The sequence below is a fragment of the Trachypithecus francoisi genome, unplaced genomic scaffold (assembly GCF_009764315.1).
Source record: "Trachypithecus francoisi isolate TF-2019V2 unplaced genomic scaffold, Tfra_2.0 Lachesis_group6, whole genome shotgun sequence".
Classification (NCBI taxonomy): domain Eukaryota; kingdom Metazoa; phylum Chordata; class Mammalia; order Primates; family Cercopithecidae; genus Trachypithecus; species Trachypithecus francoisi.
The window spans coordinates 120,491,659-120,519,466 of NW_022681471.1; the positions used below are offsets into that span (position 1 = coordinate 120,491,659).

The 27,808-nt window shown below is 35.4% G+C and overlaps 1 protein-coding gene and 1 pseudogene across 1 annotated transcript in view; both read left to right on the forward strand.

The window, feature by feature from the left end:
• FANCB (FA complementation group B) overlaps nucleotides 1–16,952 on the forward strand; it is a 31,191-nt gene extending 14,239 nt beyond the window's left edge. Inside the window, 8 exon segments of the mRNA XM_033201511.1 lie at nucleotides 575–727; nucleotides 1,949–2,041; nucleotides 6,738–6,866; nucleotides 9,193–9,359; nucleotides 13,659–13,933; nucleotides 13,936–14,088; nucleotides 14,204–14,441; nucleotides 14,942–16,952. Of these exon segments, the coding sequence (XP_033057402.1) occupies nucleotides 575–727; nucleotides 1,949–2,041; nucleotides 6,738–6,866; nucleotides 9,193–9,359; nucleotides 13,659–13,933; nucleotides 13,936–14,088; nucleotides 14,204–14,441; nucleotides 14,942–15,383 (1,650 nt within the window). The 3' untranslated portion in view covers nucleotides 15,384–16,952.
• Nucleotides 16,953–23,776: 6,824 nt separating this feature from the next.
• Nucleotides 23,777–24,627, forward strand: LOC117077964 (annotated as a pseudogene).
• Nucleotides 24,628–27,808: the final 3,181 nt, after the last annotated feature.

Consider the following 27,808-nt stretch of genomic DNA (forward strand, 5'->3'; position numbering starts at 1 on the left):
ATATTCCCCTCCACACCCACATCAGGGTTTAAGGTTTTAAGCTCATCTTGATTCTACTATAGGTGAGTTTGCATTAAGAGCTCTTAAGGTGTCTACTAGTACTGTCTGGTTACCTAACGCAACTGAATTCTTTGGGTAATTTGTCTGATCATAAATATATATCCACTAAGAGTTATGGGAATGAGGGTCTTCCTTAAATTAGCTGTGTGAGAGAAAGAATCTTCACTAGGGTTTGACTCATGATAAATGTTAGAGTTTCCAAAGGTTTAGTCATGAAAAGTGTTAGAACTTAGAGATTACAATAAAATTTTAATATAGAAATCAAGAACGTGACAGTCCCTGGACAAACCTGAATAAAATATTAAATCTAAGTACCTTGCTGTTTATAAAGTTGTTATAACTCTTATATTTTCTCATCCCCTAATATCTTTATTTTTAGTTTTTGCTATTTTCATTACTCATTTATAAGATTGAATTTTACAAATTACAACTACATGAAACAAAAGGACTTTTGTTTATTTCACATTTGATTTTTTTCTTGTCTATTCCTCCTATAATGCTCCCTTTCTTTTAGGTTGCTGCTAAGTGGGAAAAACTTAGCTTAGTACTGATAGATGATTTCATTGGAAGTGGAACTGAACAAGTACTCCTACTTTTTAAGGACTCCTTGAACTCAAATTGCCTGACTTCATTTAAAATAACGGATCTTGGAAAAATAAACTATTCAGTAAGTTCTATTTACTTATTATATGGTATTTTAAGAACTATTTTAGAAAACTTAAGTGCTCAAAAGCTTTGACCTATCATTTAAATATTTGTGGTTTTATACTTAAAATTTTGAACTTTAAAAATATATAGATTGAATCTTTTAAATATAGACATTGAATCTCCTTTCAACAAATGTTACAGAAATTGACCATGCTTTTGATATAAATTTGAGTTATAGTACATTTGGTGATCACTTAAGTGATGGCAATACTATAAATTAACTTTATTATTGCTTCTGAAAATCACATTTCATCCCAATAAATATAATATTGGATTAAATAAGGAATAAAATGAAGCAAAACTGCTTTAGTAAAGGAAGTAACAGCTCACAATATCTTGAGATCTTGGACATAAGGGAAATTATGCCCCTGAAGTTTCAAATCAATAAAAATCTCAAAGCCTCAGTTTTTTCATTAGTAAAAATAGCATCATTTAATTTTTCTCCAGTTGTGGAATTTTAGGATTTTTTAAAAAGCTAATGAGAGCCCAGGAATTCAAGGCTGCAGTGAGCTGTGATTATTATGTTGCACTTCAACCTGGGTGTCGGAGCAAGACACTGTCTCTTAAATAAATAAATGGAAAAATGTTTGCTCTTTAAAAAGAAAGCTAACCAGCTGATAATTTTTAAAGCAGTACATAAATGTTAGGTGGTAGTAGTAGGAATTGTAATAATTTTTTTCTAGTTACAAGAAGATGATGGGGAAAATATATAGTTTGCCTTTGTTTTGTTTTGTTTTGTTTTGTTTTTTGGAGACTGAGTCTCGCTCTGTCATGCCCAGGCTGGAGTGTAGTGGTGCAATGTCAGCTCACTGCAACCTCCACCCCCAGCTACTTGGGAGGTTGAGGCAGGACCTCAACCTCCCAAGTAGCTGGGATTACAGGTGCGTGCCACTATGCCCGGCTAATTTTTTGTGTTTTTAGTAGAGACAGGGTTTCACCATGTTGGTCAGGCTGGTCTTGAACTCCTGACCTCAGGTGATCTGCCCACCTCGGCCTTCCAAAGTGCTGGGATTACAGGCGTGAGCCACCGCGTCCGGCCTATAGTTTGCCTTTTATAAAATAGTGTATAGCATGGGAAACTGTTCTGACTGGATATACTTTAATTGTGTTTTGTTAGTTTTATGAATTTTCAATTATTTCAAAATTTCAGTCTTAGTGTATTTATTTATTTATTTATTAGAGTGAACCATCGGATTGCAATGAAGATGACTTATTTGAAGACAAACAAGAGAATCGTTACCTGGTGGTTCCACCTCTAGAAACAGGACTGAAAGTTAGTGTCTGTTTGCTTCTTTTGCTTTTCGATTAGTGTTATTCTAAATGAAGGAAAGAACGTTGAAAGAAAGGTCCTTAAAGTATAAGCAACTTGGTGCTTGGGGAAAAATGGTATTTTAAAGGATCTTTATCTTTTTGGCACCTGTGTACAAACTATTATGATACTACTTATAAATGTATCGTCTAAACATGATACCTTTTTTGTAGTAAGACTATATAGATTTAATAAGCCTCATGAGAGAAAATAGAAGCAACTCACTTTTGAAAACACGTTCTTTCCGGGATCAGTATACCACAGTATCTTTTTAGAGTAGCAGTGAATATGATAAATCATAATACATTCCAGACATGAACAATTTACTCTCATATTTTCCATAAGAAGTTCCCTAAAAGAGTTTTTTGTTTTTGATTTTTCCCAAGTGTACCAAGGTAATGCATATTCCCTATAAAATACTGAGGCTTTGCAAATAAATGTCAAAACAAAACAAAACAAAGCTAATGATTGTCTGTGATTCCACTTCTTTGAAATAACCAATTTTAACACTTTGGCATGTATATTCTTGCAGATTTTTAAATGAATTTATGCAAATTTACATAGAAATGTGATTATAAGATGTATGTTCTTTTGTAAGCTGCCTTTTTTGTTTATAGCATTTTCAAATATACAGAAACATTCCAAGAATACAGTGATTATCTCTGTATCCCCACACACATTCAACTCTTGTTACTTTTAAAAATCTTGTTGGCCTCATTTGTTTGTGTTTGTGTGTGTGTGTATATATTTTTGTAGAACCATTTAAAAGTTGCAAATGTTATATTTCACTCATAGGTATTTCAGCAGGAATCTCCTAAAAATAAGGATGTTCTCCTCATGCAACTACAATACCATTTTCAAAGTTAGAAAATTATTAATGATCCCTTAATCTTATTTGTTATCTTGTCCATATTCAAATATATTCAGTTATCACAAAAATGTTTTTATAACTGTTTTTTCCAGGATCCAGTCAATCAAAGTTTTTACTCGCATTTGATTATATCTCTTATTGGTCTTTTTATCTAGATAATTCCCCTTTCCCCTTTGAAAAATTATGCTAAAGAGGAGGCCATGCTAGTTGTGTCCTCTCTTTTGGATTTGTCTCTTTTCTTGCTGTGTTATTGAACTTTTCCTCTTTGCCTAGGATTGGAAAACTTTTTCTGGAAAGGGCCAGGTGGCAAATATTTATACTTTGCAGGTTGTTTTAAAATTATTTTGCAACTATTTCATTATTAGAGTGAGTTTACTTTAATAAATGCTATTGAACATGTATTAGACATGAATTTGAATAACAGATTAATAAAACATCATAACAGACATAGAACCATGAATAAAGACATTGATCTATTCAAAATTTTTGTACCCTGAACAAAGTAAAAGTAATAAGACAAATTGTGAAAAAAGAAATTGTAATAAATGACAAAATATTAATTTTCTTAATATAAATGTACATTCTTCTATCGTATTTTTGTGAATGTATAGTGGCCCAGCCTTCTCAGAGGTAAAGTTATTATAGTTACTAAAAGATGAATTACTCATGTCTTTTTACTCTTGCAGTTTCACTTCTAGAAATCTCTTCTAAGGATAGAGATGATTTTACAAGAATGTTTATGTAGCATTTATAAACTACAATGTTGGCCGAAATCTAAACATACATCATTAGGCGTATGATAAGTAAATTGTGATGTGCCTGAACCACGGAATACTATGTAGCTGTCAAAGAGAATAATGCATATTTTTATACTGATTTAGAAATGATGCCAAAGTACTTTAATTTAGGAAAGTATGACTTTATGAAAGGTTTACTTTATGAAGCAGAATCAACTCTCCTGATTAAAACTGAAAATGATAGATGAAGTCTCCTTTAAAAACCTTCTTAGAAGCTTCAAAAAGCTGACGCTGTAAGAATAAATTATCAAATCAAACTTTAAAGGCTGGAACCCAGAGAGATAAGCAGAACACTGATGCTACTTTTGCCCTGGGAGCATGTGTATTGAACTTAAATTGGTGGTGCCCCAGGCACCTGACAGAAACAAACAGAAAATCCTCTCTGGAAACACACATTCATCCTAGCCCTCATAAATCTCACAAGTAATTTTTCAAAGAAAATGAGCTGTCCACAGAATAACTAAACACATAAAGAAAAAAGGCATCATGGTAATTATTCACAGAAAATAACCAAACAGCATCTGTTTCAAGCAAAAACACACTGAAATAAAAAACTCAATAGATGACTTTAACAGTTAAAGACATAAAAGAGATACAGAGCAAATTAGTGAACCCGAATATATGAGAAAAATTATCCAGAATGTAGCACAGAGACAAGGAAAGTATGAAAGACTTTAAACAACATTAAGGGAAGGAAGGGAGGAATGGAGGTGGTGGATAAGAGATAGTTGAATATCCATTTTGTTTCAAGTATCCACATGTTAACAGTAGCTTTCAATGTAGATAATAAAGTTCTAAATGCTGGAAGGCCTTTTAGAGATGAGCAAGCCTACCTTTGCACCATTTTGCACATGATGTAACAAATAGAGAGCCAGAAAGGTTAAGTGACTTACGGAGCTAGAACTAGAGTCCATTTCACTGTTCTTTCTCCCCTGAAATTTGTATTCCAATCAGTTACTGGAAGGGGAGATGGGGAGACCAGGACCTTAGAGAATCTTGTACACATGTACACAGATATTCACAGCAGCATTGTTTGTAACACTGCACAACTGAGCATAACCCAAATACCCATCAGCTGGAGAATGGAGAAGTAAATTGTGGCAGTCATATGATGGAATAGTGTAAGCAATGGAAGGAATGAACTACAGCTACTAGTGTCAACATGGGCAACTCTAAAGCCTGATACATGCAGAATGATTCCATTTATAAAAGGTTCAGAAGCAAAACACACAAAAAACTTAAAATACTCCTTAAGAATTCATGCAAAGGTTGTAAAATTTGAAGACAGGTAAGAAAATTATCTTAAAAGGCCCAGGTAGTACTGACTGCAGGGGAGAAAGGGCAATTGTGATTGTGGAGGGCCCCTGGGCAGCTCCTGGACTGCTACTTTTTGATTTGGGTGGAATTATATGGGTGTCGGCCTCATTATTAGTCTGTAAAATGTTATTTTGTAGTGTGCATTCTTTTGCATGTATGATAGAGATCACAATAAAGAACAAAAAAGCAAGGTTCAGTGTCATGCAGTACGATGTGCTCCTTGTATTTGGTTTTGGGTGGGTTTTTGTTTGTGCAAAGGAAAAAGCATTCCTTAACATACACATGGAAAAGTTCTGGGAAGGTACACAATCTATTGGTTTTGCAAATGGGGTTGAGCATCTAGGAAGAGAAAGTGAGGTGTACTTTTTCACATTGTTTAAGTTTCTTACCGTGTGTCTAATTTATTTTTGTAGCTTTGTAGCAAAACTTCACAGCCAAGATTATTTAGCTACTCGACTGAATCACTATATCGTCCTGGAGTAAGGGGCATGTTAAGGAGGAAGGAAGAGTGAACGCTGATAATTTTCGAGGGCGCATTTCAGTCTGCCCACATAGTTTTTTCTTCTACTCCCCACCTCTCCAGTAGCTCAGTTGTGGCTACATACCTTTGATGGGTACATCTGCCTCTCCCTGTCACAAATTACTGAGTGGTGGAGTGTGAATCATGTGCAGCCCACAGAACTAGGTCAACATAGGAAGTTTTAAAACATTAGCTAGACACTTCACATACTTTGCGCAATAAGGTGACACATAGGAATAATTCAGTCTTCATTCTCCAATTTCTATTCATTGATTAAAAGAAAAATAATTTACTTGCCTTGAAATGTAATTTAAAAGAAAAGAATCCCAAAAGTGATGCATTTTGTTGTTTAAATCTAGAAAAATGTTTCATTAAAAGCCAGATGAATACTTAAACAGCCTCAGATATCCACCTGAAATGAAACAAATTCTATCAGTTCAATAACATGACTCTTTAAATTTTCAGTAGCAAAATATATTCTGTGAATGTTTCATCCTTACTGCTGAAATCTAGTTATCTGGTATCATGAAAGGAATAGATTGCTGTATGCCCGGTTCAGAGCCAAATTGTTATTTTTTTCAGTAGTTTTCAGTAGACTCTAGCACCAAGTTTATTAGCACAAAAATAAACATAGTTTGGGAGCTATTACAATTTTAATTTTATTTAAAAATTTTGCTATAAAGGTTACATGAACAGAAAATTTCAAACAGTATCAGCTTAAAAGTGATAATTTCTATTCATTATGATGTCTTTGCTTATGTGGATGCCTTGTTTATGAAGCAGAATTATTTCAGCAAGAAAAAGTTATTTTGTGTGGGGTGAGTGTATTTGTAGGCCTTGATTTTATTCACATTGATTCGAAGTTACTTAATGACTCACTAGTGAAACATGCTAATATATTGCCAGTCTCTCGATTTGATACATAAACTCTATGTTGCAGTTATTTTCTATATTTTCCTTTGAAAGAAGATACATTTTTTAAACTTAGAGACTTAAAATCTATAAACAAAACAGTTTTGCTCTGAGAAGTATTTTATTTTCTGTAGAAAAATGAATTGATACGCACATTTGGAGAAAGTACTTCCTGAATTATTGGTATGTCTGGTTTCATTTGAAATCATGTTTCTTGCAGCTGTTTTTCTTTCTACTTTACAGGTTTGTTTTTCTTCTTTTCGGGAATTACGGCAGCATCTCTTTCTTAAGGAAAAAATTATTTCAAAATCTTACAAAGCTTTGATAAACCTGGTTCAAGGAAAAGATGATAATACATCAAGTGCAGAGGAGGTAAAAGTAATCATGTGACCATTTTATCATTTTATGAATTGAAAATCTGTGAGCTATTGAAAAGTTATTTAAATTGGAATATTAGAATATATTAGAAAATGCGGATCAGTGGATCAAGAAGAAAAGCAGCAGAGGTTATAATGGTGGACTTTTATGACTTTGAAAAATATTTGATTAAGGAGCCAATATTTTATCGATTTGTATGTAATTCTGTAGCATATTAAACTTTCAGTTATCAGGAACCTTGGGGAGCAAGTCCTTTTGTTTACAGATTTAACTGTTAAACTTTTTTATTTGTATTGTTTGGATAGAAATTACTCGTAAGTGAATTATGTGTTTACTGACTTCTTAAATAGAATATACTGAGTATTATTTAACTTTGTATTGGTGATGACATAATTTTATTATTAGTATAATGATTGTTCTTTTAGTCTGTTGGATTGTTTCTTTCTAAGGATATTTTTCCCTCTAGCAAGTGTTCTTACACTGCTATGGGTTTTTTAGTCCTTCTATCTGCTTTTTATAATTTTACTCTCTTTTTCCTTGTGGCTGATTATAATACGATCCTCCTCAGGGCCGGGTGTGGTGGCTCACGCCTGTAATCCCAGCACTTTGGGAGGCCAAGATGGGTGGATCATGAGGTCAAGAGATTGAGACCATTCTGGCCAACATGGTGAGACCCCATCTCTACTAAAAATACAAAAATTAGCTGGGCGTGGTGGCGAGTGCCTGTAATCCCAGCTACTTGGGAGGCTGAGGTAGGAGAATCACTTGAACCTGGGAGGCAGAGGTTGCAGTGGACTGAGATCCTGCCATTGCACTCCAGCCTGGGTGACAAGAGTAAAACTCCATCTCAAAAAAAAAAAGAACTTCCTCAGGTCTCTTATGTGGTAACTTATGTCAGTACATTAATGTAGGAAGTTAGTAAAAACTGCTGAAACTTCATAAAAATAATATTTATGCACATTAATTTCATAGCGAGAAAGACACACATGGCGACACTAGAAGTAAATCAGTAAGAGCTGAACTAATGTTGCTTTTTATTCCCTCAAGTCACTGTAGTGCCTAGCTCTGACTTCCTTCTGGATTGACCATTTTTGTCATGGGCTATGCTTTGTATTTGTATTCCAGTCTTAGCCATGTAAGGATTTGGGTCCAAAATATGATCTTGTTAATGTAATAAAACATAACAAAAACACATTGTGTTGCATTTCTGTATTACTGTTCTAATTTCCTGGGAAACCTCATGAAAGTCATTGTTAAAACTGCTACACCATTTCCTTTCCTCACCTCAATGATTTTGCCAATTTTAGAAAGGGGAAGGAATGTTTAGAAATTAATATATTGAAACCACTATGTGCAAGGCCCCATTTTTGGCCCTTTACATTGTTAGTTTTAAAAGCAAACCCGGCAGGTAGTAAAAATTTCCCCAGGTTTCAGATGAATAGCCTGCTTCAGAACTCACAACTACTGACAGAAGTGTCAGATTCCTGGGAACATATTTTGTCTCCTATTGAGTGAATGCCCCTATCTTTCTTCAGTAATTACCACATAGAGAGGCAGTGTAGGGTAACAGTTAAGGAAGAGCATGGGCTCTGGGACCAGTTGGATTCAGTTGAGATCCCAGCCCTGCTACTTGCTGTGTGACCCTGGGCAAGTTACATAACTTCCCTGTACCTCATTTTTCTTATCTGTAAAATGTAGATGATAATACCACAGACCTAGGGTACTAGGGTTATTGTGTGGGTTAAATGAATTGATACAAAAATGGCATTTGGAACAGTGCCTGGCATAAAGCAAACACTCAATAGATGTTGTATATTATTATTATCATTACTATTATTACTACTGTTTCTAATGTTGTATATCCATATGTGTGTGGAAATGAGTATGGCTTGGACTTTAAGAATAAAATTTTAGCAATAAGCTCTAAGTAGTCTAAAGATAGTTTAATCAGTTTTATTCATACAAAAGTTTACAGTTATAGGCTTAGTGCAAGTCACTGATAAAATACAGACTGGATTATTTTCAGTATAACTGGGGTACATATTATCAGACTTTTTTTTTTTTTCCAAAATGGACTCCAGGTTTACCTCCTTTTTGACTCTCTGTTGGATACCCCATCTGAATAGATAGGGAATTTTATATATTTTATACATTTCATATTAGTAAATTGTGTATAATCTATAATATGATAGGTTATGATTTGTTTTTAAATATTTAGGTCATAAGCCCTAGCCAAAAGCACACTTAACTTTTTTTTTTTCAGTTTTGCTACACATAGTACATGTTTTATAATTAGTTATTAAACTTTTTTTTTTATAAGGAATGTCTTGTTCCTCTTTGTGGTGAAGAAGAAAATTCTGTCCATATCTCAGATGAAAAGTTATCAGACAATTTTCAAGATTCAGAACAGCTAGTAGAGAAGATATGGTATCGTGTAATGGATGATAGCTTGGTTGTTGGAGTGAAAACTACATCTTCTTTAAAGCTGTAAGTAAATTCCAACATGATAACACTATCTTGATGCTCCAGAACAGTACTGTCCAATAGAAATTAATGTAAGCCACATGTGCAATTTTAAATGTTCTAGAGGCCATATTTAAAAATGTAAATAGAAGCAGGGGAAATTATTATTATTATTATTTTTGAGACAAAGTCTCACTCTGTTGCCCAGGATGGAGTGCAATGGGATGATCTCGGCTCACTGCAACCTCCACCTGCTGGGATCAAGCAATTCTCATGCCTCAGCCTCCCCAATAGCTGGAATTACAGGCATGCACCATCATGCCTGGCTAGTTTTTATATTTTTAGTAGAGACGGGGTTTCACCATGTTGGCCAGGTTGCTCTCAAACTCCTGACCTCAAGTGATCCCACCACCTCGGCCTCCCAAAATGCTGGGACTACAAGTATGAGCCACCATGCCTGGCCATTTTAATGATATGTTTTATTTAACCCAGTATATCCAAAACATTATCATTTTAACATGTAATTAGTATAAAAATTGTTAATAAGATATTTTGCATCTGTTTTTTCATACAAAGTTTTTAAAAGTTGTTGTGTATTTTACATGTGTAACATATCACAATTCCAACTAGCCACATTTCTGGTGCTTAATAGCCACATATATCTAATAGCTACTCTCTTGGCCAGCACAGCTCTAGAAGTATCTCTTTTACACAAATGCATTGAGTTAATAATATGAAGAGGATGAGGTTTATGAAATTAAGACACTGTAGTCTCACGATGGAGATAATCAAACAGCGTACAGAACTTTTTAATCAAAACATTTAGAGGTATTAGGGATACTTAGAGACTATTGACCAAAGTGAATAGATAAAAGTTTAGTTAAATAACAAAGTATCTCCCTCTGATAACAGACGATATTCTCTTTTGGGCTGTTGAAATCACGGATAGAGAAGTAATGTGCATGCCATCTATATCTGCAGTCTAGCAAAGAGCTTTTTAGCCAAAACAGGCTAAATACAGGCATTACAGTAACTACACTGAATTTGAACCACAGATACACAAATAGAGAGAAACCAGATAGTGCCTTGTAATAGGTGATGGCAGTATATTTGAGCAGCTTAACACAGTAAGGGAGCCAGACTACTTATCTCGTGGGTTTGAGATACGGATTTATTGTTTTGTTTCAGTGAATTTCTAAGCTGTTTTGGGCTGGTTGATCATCTGGGTTTTTCTTCTCTTTAATGTATTAATCAATTTTATATTGTAAAATAAGTCTCGCATTCTTGTGATAAACAGTTTGTCACTGGATTTGGTTTGCTATCCTTTGGTCAAGAATATTTGTATCTAAATTCATGAGTGAAATTGGCTTGAAATTTTCTTGAATGATACTTGCCTGGTTTTAGTATCAAGGCTATCCTAGTTTATAAATGAATTGAGGAATATTTCCTTTTTTCCTGTTCTCTGGAGCAGTTTATGTAAATTTGGAATTACCTGCTCTTTGATATTTGGTTGTGGTCGCCTGGAGTGCAGTAGAAATCTGGCATTTTCTTTGTGAGGTGACTTTTAACTACTGATTCAATTTCTTAGTTATAGGATTATTCACATTTTTATTTATTCTTGAATACATTTTGCTTATATTTTTCAATTATTATATTTATTAGCATAAGTTGTTCCTAAAATCCTCTTTAGGTATTTATCAACTGTATTGTTAGTGTTTGTCAGTGTCTTTTTATTCCAAATCTTATTTGTGTCTTCTTTTTCCTTGATCTTGCCAGAGATTCATCCATTTTATTAGATCTTTTCAAATAATTAAATTTTTTGTTGATCTTCAATTGTGTATTCCCTGTTCATTTCTGATCCCTTTTTATTTACTTTTACTTTATTTGGATGTATTCTGTTATTCTTTTTCTAAATATTTGACAGTGACATGATTAAGTGCAGATTTCTTTTTTTTTTTTTTTCCCCTCCTTTAGATTGTTGAGCTTCCTCAGACTGTTTTGTTTTCTTCTGGCAATTCAAAAAATTCTTAATTCTTAATTCTCAACATACTGATGCTTCCTAACTTTCTCCAGTATCTGTCTCCTTCTGGAACTTCAGTTAGTACTCTGTTAGACCTTCTCATTCCATACTCTATGTCTCTTAACATCTGTTTCATATTTTCTATTCCTCTAGATAATTTCTTCTGATCTGTATTATTTTCACTAATTATATCTTCAGTTCTTCTATTCAGCTATTTAATCCAGTCATTGAGTTTCTAAGTTTTATTATTATTTGTATTAAGTTTTATTCTTTCTTTTTTAGATCTGCCTGGTAATTTTTTATTCTCTATTTTCTGTCTTGTCTTTTATTTTTTTTCATACGCTAAACAGAGTTACTTAAAATGTTTTTATGTATAGAACATTTCAAACATACAAGGAGAATAGTGTGGTGAACCCTTCTGCCCATCACTCTGCTCCAGTAATTATCAACTCATTGCTAATCTTGTTTCATCTATACCTCCATGCACTCCTCACCCACACGCCCCAGATTATTTTGAAGCCCTCAAAGGCATTATATTATTTCATCTGTAACTATTCCAGTGTATGTATCTAAAAAATAAGAACTTAAAAAATATAATTACCCCCCAAAATTAACAGTAATTCCCTCAGTAAATGGTCAAATTTCCCATTTCTGAATTTAAAAATATTTTTTCAAATCATGAGTCAGATAAGGACTATAAATTGGACTTGACTGTTATCTCTAAGTCCTTTGTAATCTGTAGTCTGTAGGTATCCTTTTTCTTTTTTTTTTTTTTTTAATGCAAAGTATATTTTATAGAAGCCAGGCAGTTTGCCCTGTGAAGTTCTATAGACTGGATTTTGCTGATTACTTCCTGTGGTATTGCTTAACATGTTTCTCTGTCTCCTGTATTTCCTCCAAATTGATGGTTAGATCTAGAGACTGGGTCAGAATAATGCCTGGATTTTTGTTAACAGAATACTTCATAGTATTGCTTTCTTCCATGGGGAAGTATATAAAATGTGGTCATTTTCCTTTTGTGATATTAGCAACTATTGATGCTCATTGCTTAGTTTCATTGTTCCATTACATTTTACAGCATGATGGTATTCTAATTCTATTATTGCTTCTTTATTTATTACCTGGAGTACTTCTATAAAGAGAAACCTCTTCTCATCAATTATTTAGTGAGACCCTCAAATATAGTTTGTAATTTAGAAATCAGAATTTGAGTGCAAGAGGTACTTATTTATCCTGAGTGGGTGTTGTTTCTGGGCCTTTTTAGTAAGCAGAGGTAGGAAATAATGTGTTTTGTTAGTTTGGTTTGTTGTGGTTTTGGTTTATTTAGAGATAAAATATACTGTAAGTCCATGCTGATACTTCAGATTAAGGACTTCATGTTTTTACTTATCACCATGATGTAAAAACTTCAAGGTTTTTGCTTATCATTATGATATATCTTCTTCTTTCTGTATCGTCTTTCTCCCCTGTTGATAATTCCAATTCTCTGTTGTACCTACTACATAATTACTCTACAGTATATATGTAGTGTTGATAAAACGGCATTCCCAACAAAACAGTAGTTCAATTAGTGCAAATGAAGATTTTTGAGTTCTTTTAAAGTCTTTAGTGTAACTCATTAGACATGGTCAAATTCCTGTAGTAAAGGAGTTTTCTGTATTAGGTCATGTCACCATTCTTACCTGTTTGACAATGCTGGAATGTACTACAATAAGCCTGTATATATTTGTAAATTATTATAAATGTAGATATGGAAAGAATTGCTGAGGGATAAACAATATTCTGACCGAAAAAACATTTTATTCAAGTCATTTAGAGGAACAAAAAATACAATTTTTAGTTTAGAGCTATTTGCATTCTAAAATATTACTAAAATAAACTCTTAAAAAATAATGAGTAGATTTTTTCTTGTTTAAAAAGAGGAGGCAAAAAAAGACCTACTTAAAAAATAAAATCCAGGCATTATTTTACCATTCCTTTACCTTAAATTTTTTTTCCTTTAATTTCTCTTACTATCATTCCTAATACCATTCCTCTATCTTAAAATTTTTACTTTCCTAAACCCTAGCATATTTACAATGTTTTTGCTTGCCTTTTTAAAGAGAGGTGCTATCACAGGACCTTTAAAAATGTGTTTGGCTTTTACTCTTAACTTTCTGATATATTTTACATTTGAAATGATGTTTTCCAGGAAAGGAAAGAATAAATATTTTTTTTTTACTGTTGTTTATATGACATTTAATTATCAATTTGATTTTAAAGAATGAGCTTTTAGATTAAACCAAAGTCTGGGTTTTTTACAGGTCCCTGAATGATGTGACTTTATCATTGTTAATGGATCAAGTCCATGACTCCAGATTTCGGCTTCTTAAATGTCAAAATAGAGTGATTAAGTTGAGTACAAATCCTTTCCCAGCACCATACTTGAAGCCATGTGAAATAGGATTGGAAGCAAAAAGGGTCAGGTTGACCCCTGATAGCAAGAAAGAGGAAAGCTTTGTTTGTGAACACCCATCTAAGAAAGAGTGTGTACAGATAATTACCGCTGTAACATCTCTTTCACCACTTTTAGCATTCAGTAATTTTGTTGCACTGTACTGCTACACATTATGGAGAGAGAGAGTGGTAACTGTCCCAAAGATCGTTATGTTGTATGTGGCAGAGTGTTTTTAAGTCTAGAAGATCTTTCAACTGGGAAGTACCTACTGACGTTTCCAAAGAAGAAACCTATAGGTAATTTTGTTGGCACTTTTAGATTATATATTTAATTGAATTAGAAAATTTTAAGAATTCTGTTTATCTGATAATGGACAGAGTTTAATGACAGAGCTTGTGACTTTTTTTGTAGAGCACATGGAAGATCTTTTTGCACTTCTCGCAGCATTCCACAAATCTTGTTTTCAAATCACGTCACCTGGCTATGCCCTGAATTCAATGAAGGTGTGGCTCTTAGAACATATGAAATGTGAAATAATCAAAGAATTTCCAGAAGTGTACTTTTGTGAAAGGCCAGGAAGTTTCTATGGGACACTCTTCACCTGGAAACAGAGAACACTATTTGAAGGGATTTTAATAATCTATTCCAGGTAATGCGCATTAAATGTAATCAATCCAGAGAAGTTAGTGTGTATGAGTGTGATCAATGTGTGGTTCAACAGCACTCTGCATGGGTTTTGTATTATTGCCATGGCTTAGCATGAATGAACACATTGGCTTCATTTAGAAACTGAAGATCTCTGCTTTAATTTTATATTTGTTTTTGGCTTTTTTTAGTGCCTAGTAATTATTTTGAGATTTCCTGTTACCTCTCTGCCACAGTAAAATTTTAAAAAATATTATATTGACCTTATTACTCAGCAAAAAAAAATTTAATTGGAAGCAATCTGATTAATATTAACTGACTTGATATGGGATATGTATATTTGATTGCTGTAGTCTGAATTTTATCAATTTTCACATACGTATTGATTCTGTTTATCATTATGGTGTTTATAAATGAATATTAATTGATTACTGCAATATATTGTACATGACTGCTTTGTGCTGTCCTAATTTTTGTAATATTTTGTTTGGTTTTTTATTTTAGGAATCAAACAGTTATGTTCCAGTGCCTTCATAATCTCATCAGAATTCTCCCTATAAACTGTTTCGTCAAAAATCTAAAATCAGGAAGTGAGAATTTCCTAATTGATAATATGGCATTTACTTTGGAGAAGGAACTAGTCGCCCTTAGTTCTCTTTCTTCTGCCATAGCTAAACATGAAAGCAATTTTATGCAGAGGTGTGAAATGAGCAAAGGAAAGAGTAGTGTCGTCATGGGTGCTTTATCAGACAGAAGGGAAAATATCCATCCCTACAGAAAAGAACTTCAGAGAGAAAAGAAGAAAATGTTGCAAATGAACCTAAAAGTGAGTGGTACCCTTTACAGGGAAATAACTTTAAAAGTAGCTGAGGTTCAGTTGAAATCAGACTTCGCTGCACAGAAGCTGAGTAATTATAATTATAATTTCAATTTGATCATATTTTAAAATATGTTTTCACCACCATATAAGATTTTGGTTCTACTCGCTATATGCCTCCTTTGTAAAATAAACACTGAGGCTTACTGTAGTAGAATCTTTAGTTTTGATGATGCACAAAATAAACAGCAGCAGTTCTCAACTAGGGCCGTTTTGTCTCTCTCCCTCTCCTCTACCCCTAAGGGGCATTGGCTATGTCTGGGGATATTTTTTTTTTTTTTGGTTGTCAGAAGTTGTGGGGTCAGGAAGGAGTGAGGCAGAGGTGCTGTGGGTGTCTAGTGGATAGAGGAGACCAGAGATGCTGCTAAACATCCTACTATGCAAAAGACAGCCCCCTACAACAGAGAATTATCCAGCCCAAAATGTCAGTAATGCAGAAGTTGAGAATCCTGTCTTAGAGTTACTTAAGTGAAGACTGAAGTGGCATAGTAGTATTTTGGTCTAAATCTTTTAAAAACTTCATTTTTTTTCTTGCTTTCTGCTTAGTAAACCTAGCATGTAAAAATCAACTTCAAATAGATAAATTAAGCAAGGTTGTAAAGATCCACAAGTTTCTGTAAATATCAATATTTCTCCTACAAAAATTTAAATGGCAGATTGTCTGGGCGAGACCTTTAAAATGAAAGTTTTTGAAACCCTTGTCAATTTGAATGTTATTACAAAGCTGCCCTGAAATCATATAAGTCTATAAGAATGTAAAAATTGTAAGGCATTTTTCAGAAAAGCATATCTCTTTCAAAAGGCTGAGTATACCTTACAGGCCACTGTTTAAAAAAAAAAAACAATGAAAATGCTTTTAAACTATCTGAAATTCCAACTCTAGGCAAAATTAAAATATAAAATTCTAACTAAAGTAATGTAAAGAATATGGTACTCCTTAGGGACTGAGAAATTTAAAAATAATGGAAAATACACTTCAGTTAAGAAGTGATTTATAAGGGGTCCAATGAGATACATTTCAAAGGGATAAAAATTCAAGCTAGTCTTTTCTTTGAAAAATAAGAATACTGGATTAAAAAGAGAGCTTCAGGAGAAAGAAAAGACACAAAAGGATACGGGCCAAAATAAATGTTCCTGATCCTTTTTACTCTAAAATCCTTAAGTGAGATGCAAGTTTCCATCTCAGTTGAAAGAAAGAAAGATGATTATAGAATGTAGCATCTTGTGCTTGTAGCTGTGAAGTGCTAATTCTCTCATGCCTTACAAATGCTTATACCTAATGATCTTGTGATGCACATGATTTTTAGAGAATATAGGTTATTAGTTTCTTGTCTTGGTTTTTATGATGATACATAAAATAAGGGACCTCCTTTCCTAGTAATCGGTTGCAAATTGAGATAGAACTCTACAGCTGTATCCCTGTGAAATGTCAATGGAAAATATTTCAGACTTTCTCCAAATGGAAATGGAATAAATTCAGGATTATTGTAGAAATCTGGAAAGAATATATGTCATGTGCTATCTGTTGAAACTGCCCATGACATGTTCTGAAAGAACAACCAAATGTATAATACAGGAAGTAAATTGTAAAGTAGAAGTGGTGAAAAAACTAAACAGTCATGTTAGTAGAGTTGCTTAGAAAAAAAAAACTAAACAGGATTTAATTGTAATAGTTTATGTGTAGGGAAGTTAAGATACTAAAAATAGCATATTGCTTATTTTTTAATTATCATGCAACCAAAAGATACAGATATGCCAATTACTTACAAGTGAATTTTGTACTCCAGTAATTTTTTTAACTTACTACAAACTAGAAAAGCCAAAGTTGAAGAAATGACACTCTTGCAACTTTGATGATTCAGTGTCTCTTTGCATCTACAAGCATATTTTATTGACTACTGCCCTGGTCACACCTCTGAGACTCCTCTCAAAAACACAGTCCTCCCAAATCCACACTGCCAAATTGAAAATGAATTCTGTTTTGGAATGTAGCTAAGGAGATGTATGAAAACACCTTGATCCTGTACTCTTGTTGCAAATTATTTCAACACTGTAGACCCTTAAGAATTCTAATAGTACACAAGTGAATCTCTTATTGTCCTCAGAGCATCTCTTTATACCATGTAGAATTGACTACTCATTTTTTTCTAGTGTTAGAAAGGAAAAGATCCTATTAACTTACATCTCTCCCTGCTCTCCCCAGTAGAAACAAAACTTCAACTCTCTTGGCTAGAAACCTGTGTAAAACTTTGCTTTCTTTTTCCCTAAAGCTTGGACAGTATCAGAAACTGAGAGGATTCCATTTTCTTCCTTGTCTTCTAAATTACAAAGATGTTACTTTCCACTCTAAGAATTTGGGAGTGAAACATCTTTCTTGTGTAACCCATCTGAAGGATTTTAGGCTTCTGCTAAAGACAGTGTGGTGCAATGAAAGAATGCTGATACATAAACAGTATTCTTAATTCTTCAAGGGTTTGTTCTGTTTTCCATTTTGGACTTTCTATATTTGTTACTGTATTGCTTTACTGCCTCAACAAAATAGCCCTGTCCTGTAAGATCCTACTATAATGAATATCCTTGCAATGCTAATGGTCTGGTCACTTTCTAGGGCCTTATTTCAATGATCCTGCCTTTCCTTTTTATTCAGAAGGGTGTCATACTATTCAGGTCCTGAACTTTAGTAAGGGTGGTAAATCAGACCCCTACCATGCTTTGACTATTCAGATTTTTTTGCTGTGCTACACCTGTGAGCACCTATACTGGACAAAAGTACCTGTGTGCATACTGTGACTCGTGATGGCCTTAGGTTCAGCTAGAAAGTTTCTTTAGCATCCTTAACTTTATCTTTAATTATTCATTTCCCCAGCAACAGCCACTCACCACTAAATGTACAAGCAATGCTATAGTCAGTAAAGCATGCTATTAGTAATCAGTCAAAATATTTAACACTAGATAGCGAGTCAGTCAGGAGAGAGAAGTGCAGTCTATTGATTACCTTTTCCACATCTGTTTCACTCTTTTTCTTACTGAAACTCTCGTTTTGTCCAGGGAACTTCCTTTCCCATAGTTCATGTGATTGGGGAGGTGAATCCCATCCCAAATTCCGGAGATTAGTCCTGACTAATCTAAGCCAGTTAGTGCAAGACCTTTCCCTGGCAGCTGTTATTGGTCTGGGGTAGACACAAGACCTAAATGGGTCTAATCAGACTGAGGGGAAGGGCTTGGTTCTTTCTGAGAAAAAGACTATGTCGGACTGAAGGTAGGTGGCCCTTATGTAAAAAGTTGAGAGTTACCTTATAATCACAAGGCAATCAAGCCTTAGAATGAAATTGACACAGTAGAATGCAAATTTTTTTTATTGTTGTACCCCAGAATCAAATCTAAATCTCACCCTTTTCCCGGACTGCCGATTACTTAAAAAAAAATTCCTTGGCCAGGTGGTAGCTCACACCTGTAATCCCAGCACTTTGTGGAGACCGAGGTGGGCGGATCACCTGAGGTCAGGAGTTTGAGACCAGCCTGGCCAACATGGTAAAACCTCGTCTCTACTAAAAATTAAAAAATAGCCAGGTGTGGTGGCACACGCCTGTAGTCCCAGCTACTTGGGAGGCTAAGGCGGGAGAATTGCTTGAACCCTGGAGGCGGAGGTTGCAGTGAGCCAAGATTGCGCCCTGCACTGCACTCCAGCCTGGCGACAGAGTGAGACTCGTCTCAAAAAAAAAAAAAAAAAAAATCCCTTGTAACAGAACTCAAGGTTTCCATTACTTGTAGTTAAAATTGTTTCTAACTGTTAAAAATGGGAAAAAAGAATCCTAGAGAACAAAGCATGGGGAGTCCCAGGATAGAAACAGTTTATTACAGAAACAGGATGCTTTTACCTTTAAAAGAGTAGTAAAGAACCATCCACTCACCACCCCCATATGCCCCTTTTATTTCTGGGCAGTGGTTTGCTTTTTTTCTGAGTTATAATTCAATTTATTATATACTTGATAGTAGTATATACATGAAAATAGATGCTTAAATTATTTTTTGTATCTTCTTTTCTTTATTTCTTAGCTTCTCTCTGGTATTACATGAGCCAGTTGATTTATTATACCTTCCTCATGGGTAGAAGTATAGTCAGATTATTTACTTGTTTCTCATATTTCATATTTTAGAATATAAAATTATAAATGTAAGGGCCATATCTGTCTAGTGTGTTTCTTAGATATCTGAATTCAGACTTTTAGTTCTCATTTCTTTATTTCTTTCCTTTTTTTTTTTGAGACAGGGTCTTACTCTGTCGCCTAGGCTAGAGTGCAGGGGCGTGATCTCGGCTCACTGCAGCCTCCGCTTTCTGGGTTCAAGTGATTCTCCTGCCTTAGCTTCCCAAGTAGCTGGGACTACAGGCGCATGTCACAATTGCTGGCTAAGTTTTGTATTTTTAGTAGAGATGGGGTTTCACCATGTTGGCCAGCTCATCTTGAACTTCTGATCTCAGGTGATCCGCCCTCCTTGACCTCCTCCCAAAGTGCTGGGATTACAGGCGTGAGCCACTATGCCCAGCCTCAGTTCTCATTTCTCCTGACAGCCATTCTCATATTCTAGCTATATCCTCTCCAGTAGGAAGAGAAGGAAATCTTTATCAATTTGTATTGTTCTAGGAATCTTTCTGCTAGAAACAACTGGTTTAATGTCATGGGACTGTTTAGGAAATAGAATAGTATTGCTATATAAAAAGAGATGCAGAGTATTATTAATTAGAGCTTATAACCTTTTCAATGATAACATATACGTGCTAAAACATGAGTGGTTGCCTTTTAGTATATACTAGGAAACAAAAGATAACCTTTCTAACTTCATTCTAACCTCATTAAAAAACAAGGTGATTATATTTTAGTAGGTTTTTTTGTGAGCCTGATGAGATTTTTTTTTTTTTTTTTTTTTTGAGACACAGTCTCGCTCTGTCACCCAGGCTGGAGTGCTGTGGCCGGATCTCAGCTCACTGCAAGCTCCGCCTCCTGGGTTCACGCCATTCTCCTGCCTCAGCCTCCCGGGTAGCTGGACTACAGGCTCCGCCACCTCGCCCGCTAGTTTTTTTGTATTTTTAGTAGAGATGGGGTTTCACCGTGTTCGCCAGGATGGTCTCGATCTCCTGACCTCGTGATCCGCCCGTCTCGCCTCCCAAAGTGCGGGATTACAGGCTTGAGCCACCGCGCCCGGCCTGATGAGATGTTTTAAGATTTAGAATGACTGAGTAATTTGGTTATGTCAAGTACAATAATAAAATCATCTTACAAATTATCCCAATAGGAAATCAATATGCTTTAATACTTGAAAGATTCTGGTAAAAGTAGTAAAAACATTGGGGGTGGGATGGGGGTGGGGGGTAATGGTGGTGGTAGAATGTGAAGGAGACCAGGATCAAATGTGTTCTTAATAGTATGCAAAATCTTAAGAAAAACTCAACATGCAGCACATGCGTTAGGCCCAGGAAGGGTGGATAGGGCTTGGTGTGCAGGCTAGTCAGGTGTTTCCTGAAGCCGGTGCCAGCTGGAAGGGGAATTAGCCAGTAAATATAAATAGTAGAAAAGAATTATCCACAAGATTTAGGAAAGTGTTAAAGAAAATTATAACCCATACTCGCATATCTATTTTCTATGACGTGGTGCATAATATCAATAGTGAATATTTATTGATTATTGTGTGCCAGACATTGATCTGAATGCGTAGCCCATGTGATCCTTACAACCCTATAAAACTGTGCTTCCCAGGATAGTAGCTATGAGTCATATAGGACTATTTATATTTAAATCAATTAAAATACAATCAGTTTATACATTTAGTTCCTTAGTTGATCCTAGTCACATTTAAGCTGCTCAGTAGCCACATGAGGCTGGTGGCTACCATTTGGTCATTGCAGAGAACATTTCCATAATCACAGAAAGTTATATTAGGCAATGATGTTATAAAATGTATACTGTTAACTAACTCTATTTATCGATAAATCAACTGAGACTGAGACAGGTTAAATAATATATCCAAAGTCACATAGCTGGTAAGGAACAGAGCCAGGATTCTAATCATCCAGTCTAGCTACAGAACCTTTGCTCTTTCACCACTATACTATTCTGTGTATAAAGTCAATTTGTAATAAAACACTATCATGTCTTGACAGTTTTATATTACCAAAATGCATTTTTTGTTAAAAAGGGAAAGTCGCATGTAATACACAATTCTATAAAAGTATAAATCTGTTAACATAATTGAATTGTCAGGGAGAATGTGGACCACATCATCCTAAATCCTGTAATGAACAGGTTATTAGAGTTGGTTGATGGCCCCAGCTGAGTTTTAGCTCTTGGCTACTTCCCTCCAATTATGTCTAAATGCCTGTGTATCTGTTCCCTATTTCCTCTCAGTTGTCTTTGTTAGAACCACCAGTCTCCAGAATTATTGCATTACCATTGCTGGTTCGTGCTTTGGGGATTTTTAAAATGAAAGTGTCAGTTCTCTAAATAGCCCTTTATGTAGTTTCTCTTTGAGACATGTCTAAGTCCTGAGAATCTCTGAAGTGTTTGTCAGTGGCTGGTGATCACTGCGGTTGAGGGCTTGGAATTCCGGGAAAGGTACAAGGTGTCTAGCCAGGAAGATTTACGTCTTTATTCTCTATGAGCACTACAGCACTTGAGAAGAAAAGGAGATAGAATTCTGTTTTCTATTTGTACCCTTTGTCTGCTCTAATCATTCCAAATGATACGCCTATAGAAAGCGTTTCACCTCTTGCAAATTATCAATAGTGTACAAAGTGGAAGGGAATATAGAGATCTTTTATTCAATCTACATTCTCATGCACATCTAGGTGCCAAAGATAGATAAATTTAAGACTCTTCTTGGTTTTCAAAAAGCTTGCAGAGTTGTAGATGACACTGAGGTAATTAACACAAAGTTTTACTGCAGTTCCATGGGAACACCCTTCTAGGGCACTCTACCCAGTAGGGATACCCTGTGAGAGCAGGAGTTCTTAATTTTGGATAAGAGGACTCTTTGGGGTTCTGACAAAAGCTAAGGAGTTCATGTTGGGGCAGTTGTAAGATTAAAGTGGTATTTTAATGTAGTGGTGTTTTTACCTCATCATTTAGAGAGAATCTCAGAGAAAAATGTCTACACAAAGAAGTTCAAACCAAAGCACTTTGAATAGCAAAAAGGGGTCTAAAATATTTAAATCATGATTTTGAAGTATTTCTTGATTGAAAATTTGGTTTATTTTATTGGGGAACTGTAAAATAATTATATTTGAAGCTTTTTAGAATAAAATTTGTTGTAAAAATTTAAATAACATATGCATGTACGTTAAAGCAAATAACTTAAAAAGTGATTATCTGAATTATTTTGCCCTATTTATTGTAGTTGAAAAACATTACATTTATCCTAACATTTTTAAGCATATAGTTCAATAGTGTTAAGTATATTCATGTTGTTGTATAGCAGATCTCTAGAACTTTTTCATCTTGCAAAACTGAAACTCTATACCCATTGAGCATTAATTCCCTCTCCCTCTTCCACCAGCTCTTGGCAACCACCTTTCTACTTTCTATGATTTTGACTACTTTAGATACTTCATATGAGTGGAATCATAGGGTATTGATATTTTTGTACCTGGCTTATTTTACTTAGCATAATGTCCTTGAGGTTCATTCGTGTCATAGCTTGTGACAGTATTTCCTTCTGTTTAAAGCTGCGTAGTGTTCCATTGTATGCGTATATGACATTTTGTTTATCTGTTTATCTGTTAGACATCTAGGTTGCTTCCACTTCTTAGCTGTTGTGAATAATACTGCAATAAACATGGGTGTGCAAATAATTCTTTGAGATCCTATTTTCAGTTCTTTTGGCTATATACACAGAAGTGTGAGATTGCTAGATCATATGGTAATTTTATTTTCAATTTTTCGAGGAACCTCTGTACTATTTTTAATAATAACTGCACCGTTTTACATTCCCACCAACAGTATACAAGGATTCCAATTTCTCTGCATCCTAACACTTGTTATTTTCTGTTCTTTTGATAGTGGCCATCCTAATGGGTATGAGATAATGAATTATTTTGCCTTTAAGAGACCCTGGGCAGCCTTTTGAGTTTCCAGTTCAGTCACTTTTTTTTCTCTACATCAGTGGTTCTCAAAGTGTGGTCCTGGAGGAACAGCATCAGTAACATCTGAGAATTTATTAGAAATGCTAATTATTGGGCCTTACCTGAACCTGCTAAATCAGAAATTGAGAGTTGGGCATGGTAATCTGTATCTTAACAAGCCCTCTAGGTTATTCTGATGCACACTCAAGTTTGAGAACTGCTGCTTTACACTAATAATTCTCAGCCACAGTTGCATATAAGATCACCTGCCCAGGTGTGATTCTGTCCTGTGTGGCTGTTCTCTTGAGTGGGGTCGTTTGTCTCTGTCCACCTTCTCTCCCACCTAAGTGTGTGTAGCTACCCAATGGAAGATTCGATGGACGTGGACATGAGCCCCCTGAGTCCCCAGAACTATCTTTTCGCTTGTGAACTAAAGGCCAACAAAGATGATCACTTTAAGGTGGATAATGATGAAAATGAGCACCAGTTATCTTTAAGAACAGTCAGTTTAGGGGCTGGTGCAAAGGATGAATTGCACATTGTTGAAGCAGAGGCAATGAATTATGAAGGCAGTCCAATTAAAGTAACACTGGCAACTTTGAAAATGTCTGTAGAGCCAACGATTTCCCTTGGGGGCTTTGAAATAACACTACCAGTGCTCTTATGGTTGAAGTGTGGTTCAGGGCCAGTGCATATTAGTGGATAGCACTTAGTAACTGTGGAGGAAGATGCCGAGTCAGAAGATGAAGAGGAGGAGGATGTGAAACTCTTAAGTATATCTGGAAAGTGGTTAGCTCCTGGAAGTGGTAGCAAGGTTCCACAGAAGAAAGTAATACTTGCTGCTGATGAAGATGAAGATGATGATGATGATGATGATGATTTTGATGATGAAGAAACTGAAGAAAAAGCGCCACACCAGTGAAGAAATCTATACGAGATACTCCAGCCAAAAATGCACACAAGTCAAATCAGAATGGAAAAGACTCAAAACCATCATCAACACCAAGAGCAAAAGGACAAGAATCCTTCAAAAAACAGTAAAAAACTCCTAAAACACCAAAAGGACCTAGTTCTATAGAAGACATTAAAGCAAAAATGCAAGCAAGTATAGAAAAGGTGGTTCTCTTCCCAGAGTGGAAGCCAGGTTCATCAGTTATGTGAAGAATTGCTTCTGGATGACTGACCAGGAGGCTATTCAGGATCTCTAGCAGTGGAGGAAGTCTCTTTAAGAAAATATTTTGGACAATTTGTTAACAATTTTCCATCTTATTTCATTTCCGTAACAGTTGATACCTGGCTCTCCTTTTTATAATACAGAGTGAGAACTTTCCCTACTATGTTTGATAAATGTTGTCCAGGTTCCATTGCCAAGAATATGTTGTCCAAAATGCCTGTTTAGTTCTTAAAGATGGAACTCCACTCTTTGCTTGATTTTAAGTATGTATGGAATGTTATGACGTATTAGTAGCAGTGGTCAGACATGGAAATGGTGGGGAGACAGAAATATACAAGTGAAATAAAACTCACTATTTTAATAAAGGAAAAAAAAGAATCACCCAAGGGCTTCTTAAAATGTTTTTCTGATCTTAAGCCCAACTCAAAGAAAAATTTTGATCCATGTGGTTTAGGGGGGTTTTGCCTTGAGCCTTAGCATCAGTTTAAAAGCTTCCCAGGTTATGATTATTATTATTATTATTATTATTATTATTTTGAAACAGGGTCTCACTCTGTTTCCCAGGCTAGAGTGCAGTGGCACAATCTCGGCCCACTGCAGCCTCCACCTTTTGGGCTCAAGCAATCCTCCCAGCTTAGCACCCCCGAGTAGCTGGGACCACAGGTGCACATCACCATGCCCAGCTAATTTTTGTGTGTGTATATATATATATATATATAGAATTTTTGTTTGTTTGTTTGTTTGTTTGTTTTGAGACGGGGTTTCACCATGTTGCCCAGGCTGGCCTGGAACTCCTGGGCTCAAGCGATGCGTCCACTTCGGCCTCCCAAAGTGTTGGGATTTTACCTGGGATTATAGGTGTGAACCACCACACCCAGCCTCCCCAGGTGATTCTAATGTACAGCCAGGGTTAAGAGCCACTGCTGTACAATCAGCTTGACCATTTCAGGGCACAGGGCTTCACAGATTTTTCATTTTTGGTAGCATAATTGTCTTAACAATGTAATATGCTAGTGCTTCTCAAACTTGAACATGCATACTATCACCTGGAGATCTTGTTGAAATCTACTTTGTGATTCAGTAAGTCTAGGGTGGGGCCTGAGACTGCATTTCTAACAAGCTCACAGTTGATGCTGATTCTGCTGGTTCATGGGCCACACTTTGAGACTCAATAAGTAACCCTCATCAAAGTCAGGGCTTTTGTTTTGGGGAAAATTCAAGTATTCAAATAGAGCTTTGTTGTCATTCCAAAAAGTCCTCACCATCCGATGTGTTCTCTGAATGGATAAATACAAGGTAATCCATCTTTGCTGGTGTTGTGCTTTCATTGATAGAAATTTTGTACAAAAGTATTTCCGTGCATTATCTGTGTTCCAGCATCTTTGCTGATGAAAGGAAAATGAAAAGATATATAAACTTAATCTTTTTCTATTTTTACATTTTACCATTTAGGTTATTGTTCATGCCTTATGTAAATGATCATTGTGGAAGGAAGAATATGTTTTCTTTAATTCCTAAATTGAGAAATTATTCTGAACACAGAAGCAATGGGAAGATGATGATTGTACAATGCCTAATATCCTTTATTCATTAAGACTTACACTAAAAAAAACCCAACTCAACAAATTTACACATGAAAGACATAAATAATGGTGGTTGTAACCAGTGGAAAGCATTCAAGCTTGAGTCAGTTTGATTCAGCAGCTCAGCAGGATATTAAGGAGATTGTCAGCTTTCTCCTAAAGTTGTCCCCCCACGTGTTATGGAAGGGCTGCAACACTTCCAGGATACACATTTGCACACCACCCCATCCAGAAGAGAGATTTACGGAAGAGTGAGGAACCTTCTTTTCCAAAGGAAAATCTTCCCTCATGTCTTACTGCCCCACGTTCATTCACACATTCAATCCTGAACTATTATCTGTGGCCAGTTGAATACCCTGTATTAATTGGCTTAGGCTTGAAGATAGAGAAGGAGACTTCACATTTTACTGTTTACTACTACTGCAGTTTTTTGTGTAGGCACTTATTTATGGGTTGAATTATGTCCCCCCCCCCCAAAAGATATGCTGAGGTTCTAACTCCTGGTACCTCAGAATGTGGCCTTGTTTAGAAATAGGGTTGTTCCTGCTCCTGAATGACTACTGGGTACATAACAAAGTGAAGGCAGAAATAAAGATGTTCTTTGAAACCAATGAGAACAAAGATACAACATACCAGAATCTGTGGGACACATTTAAAGCAGTGTGTAGAGGGAAATTTATAGCACTAAATGCCCACAGGAGAAAGCTGGAAAGATCTAAAATCCACACTCTAATATCACAATTAAAAGAACTAGAGAAGCAAGAGCAAATACATTCAAAAGCTAGCAAAAGGCAAGAAATAACTAAGATCAGAGCAGAACTGAAGGAGATAGAGACACAAAAAACCCTCCAAAAAATCAATGAATCCAGGAGTTGGTTTTTTGAAAAGATCAACAAAATTGACAGACCGCTAGCAAGACTAATAAAGAAGAAAAGAGAGAGGAATCAAATAGACGCAATAAAAGATGATAAAGGGGATATCACCACCGACCCCAGAGAAATACAAACTACCATCAGAGAATACTATAAACACCTCTACACAAATCAACTAGAAAATCTAGAAGAAATGGATAATTTCCTGGACACTTACACTCTTCCAAGACTAAACCAGGAAGAAGTTGAATCCCTGAATAGACCAATAGCAGGCTCTGAAATTGAGGCAATAATTAACAGCCTACCAACCAAAAAAAGTCCAGGACCAGATGGATTCACAGCTGAATTCTACCAGAGGTACAAGGAGGAGCTGGTACCATTCCTTCTGAAACTATTCCAATCATTAGAAAAAGAGGGAATCCTCCCGATCTCATTTTATGAGGCCAACATCATCCTGATACCAAAGCCTGGCAGAGACACAACAAAAAAAGAGAATTTTAGACCAATATCCCTGATGAACATCGATGCAAAAATCCTCAATAAAATATTGGCAAACTGGATCCAGCAGCACATCAAAAAGCTTATCCACCATGATCAAGTGGGCTTCATCCCTGGGATGCAAGGCTGGTTCAACATTCGCAAATCAATAAACGTAATCCAACATATAAACAGAACCAAAGACAAGAACCACATGATTATCTCAATAGATGCAGAAAAGGCCTTTGACAAAATTCAACAGCCCTTCATGCTAA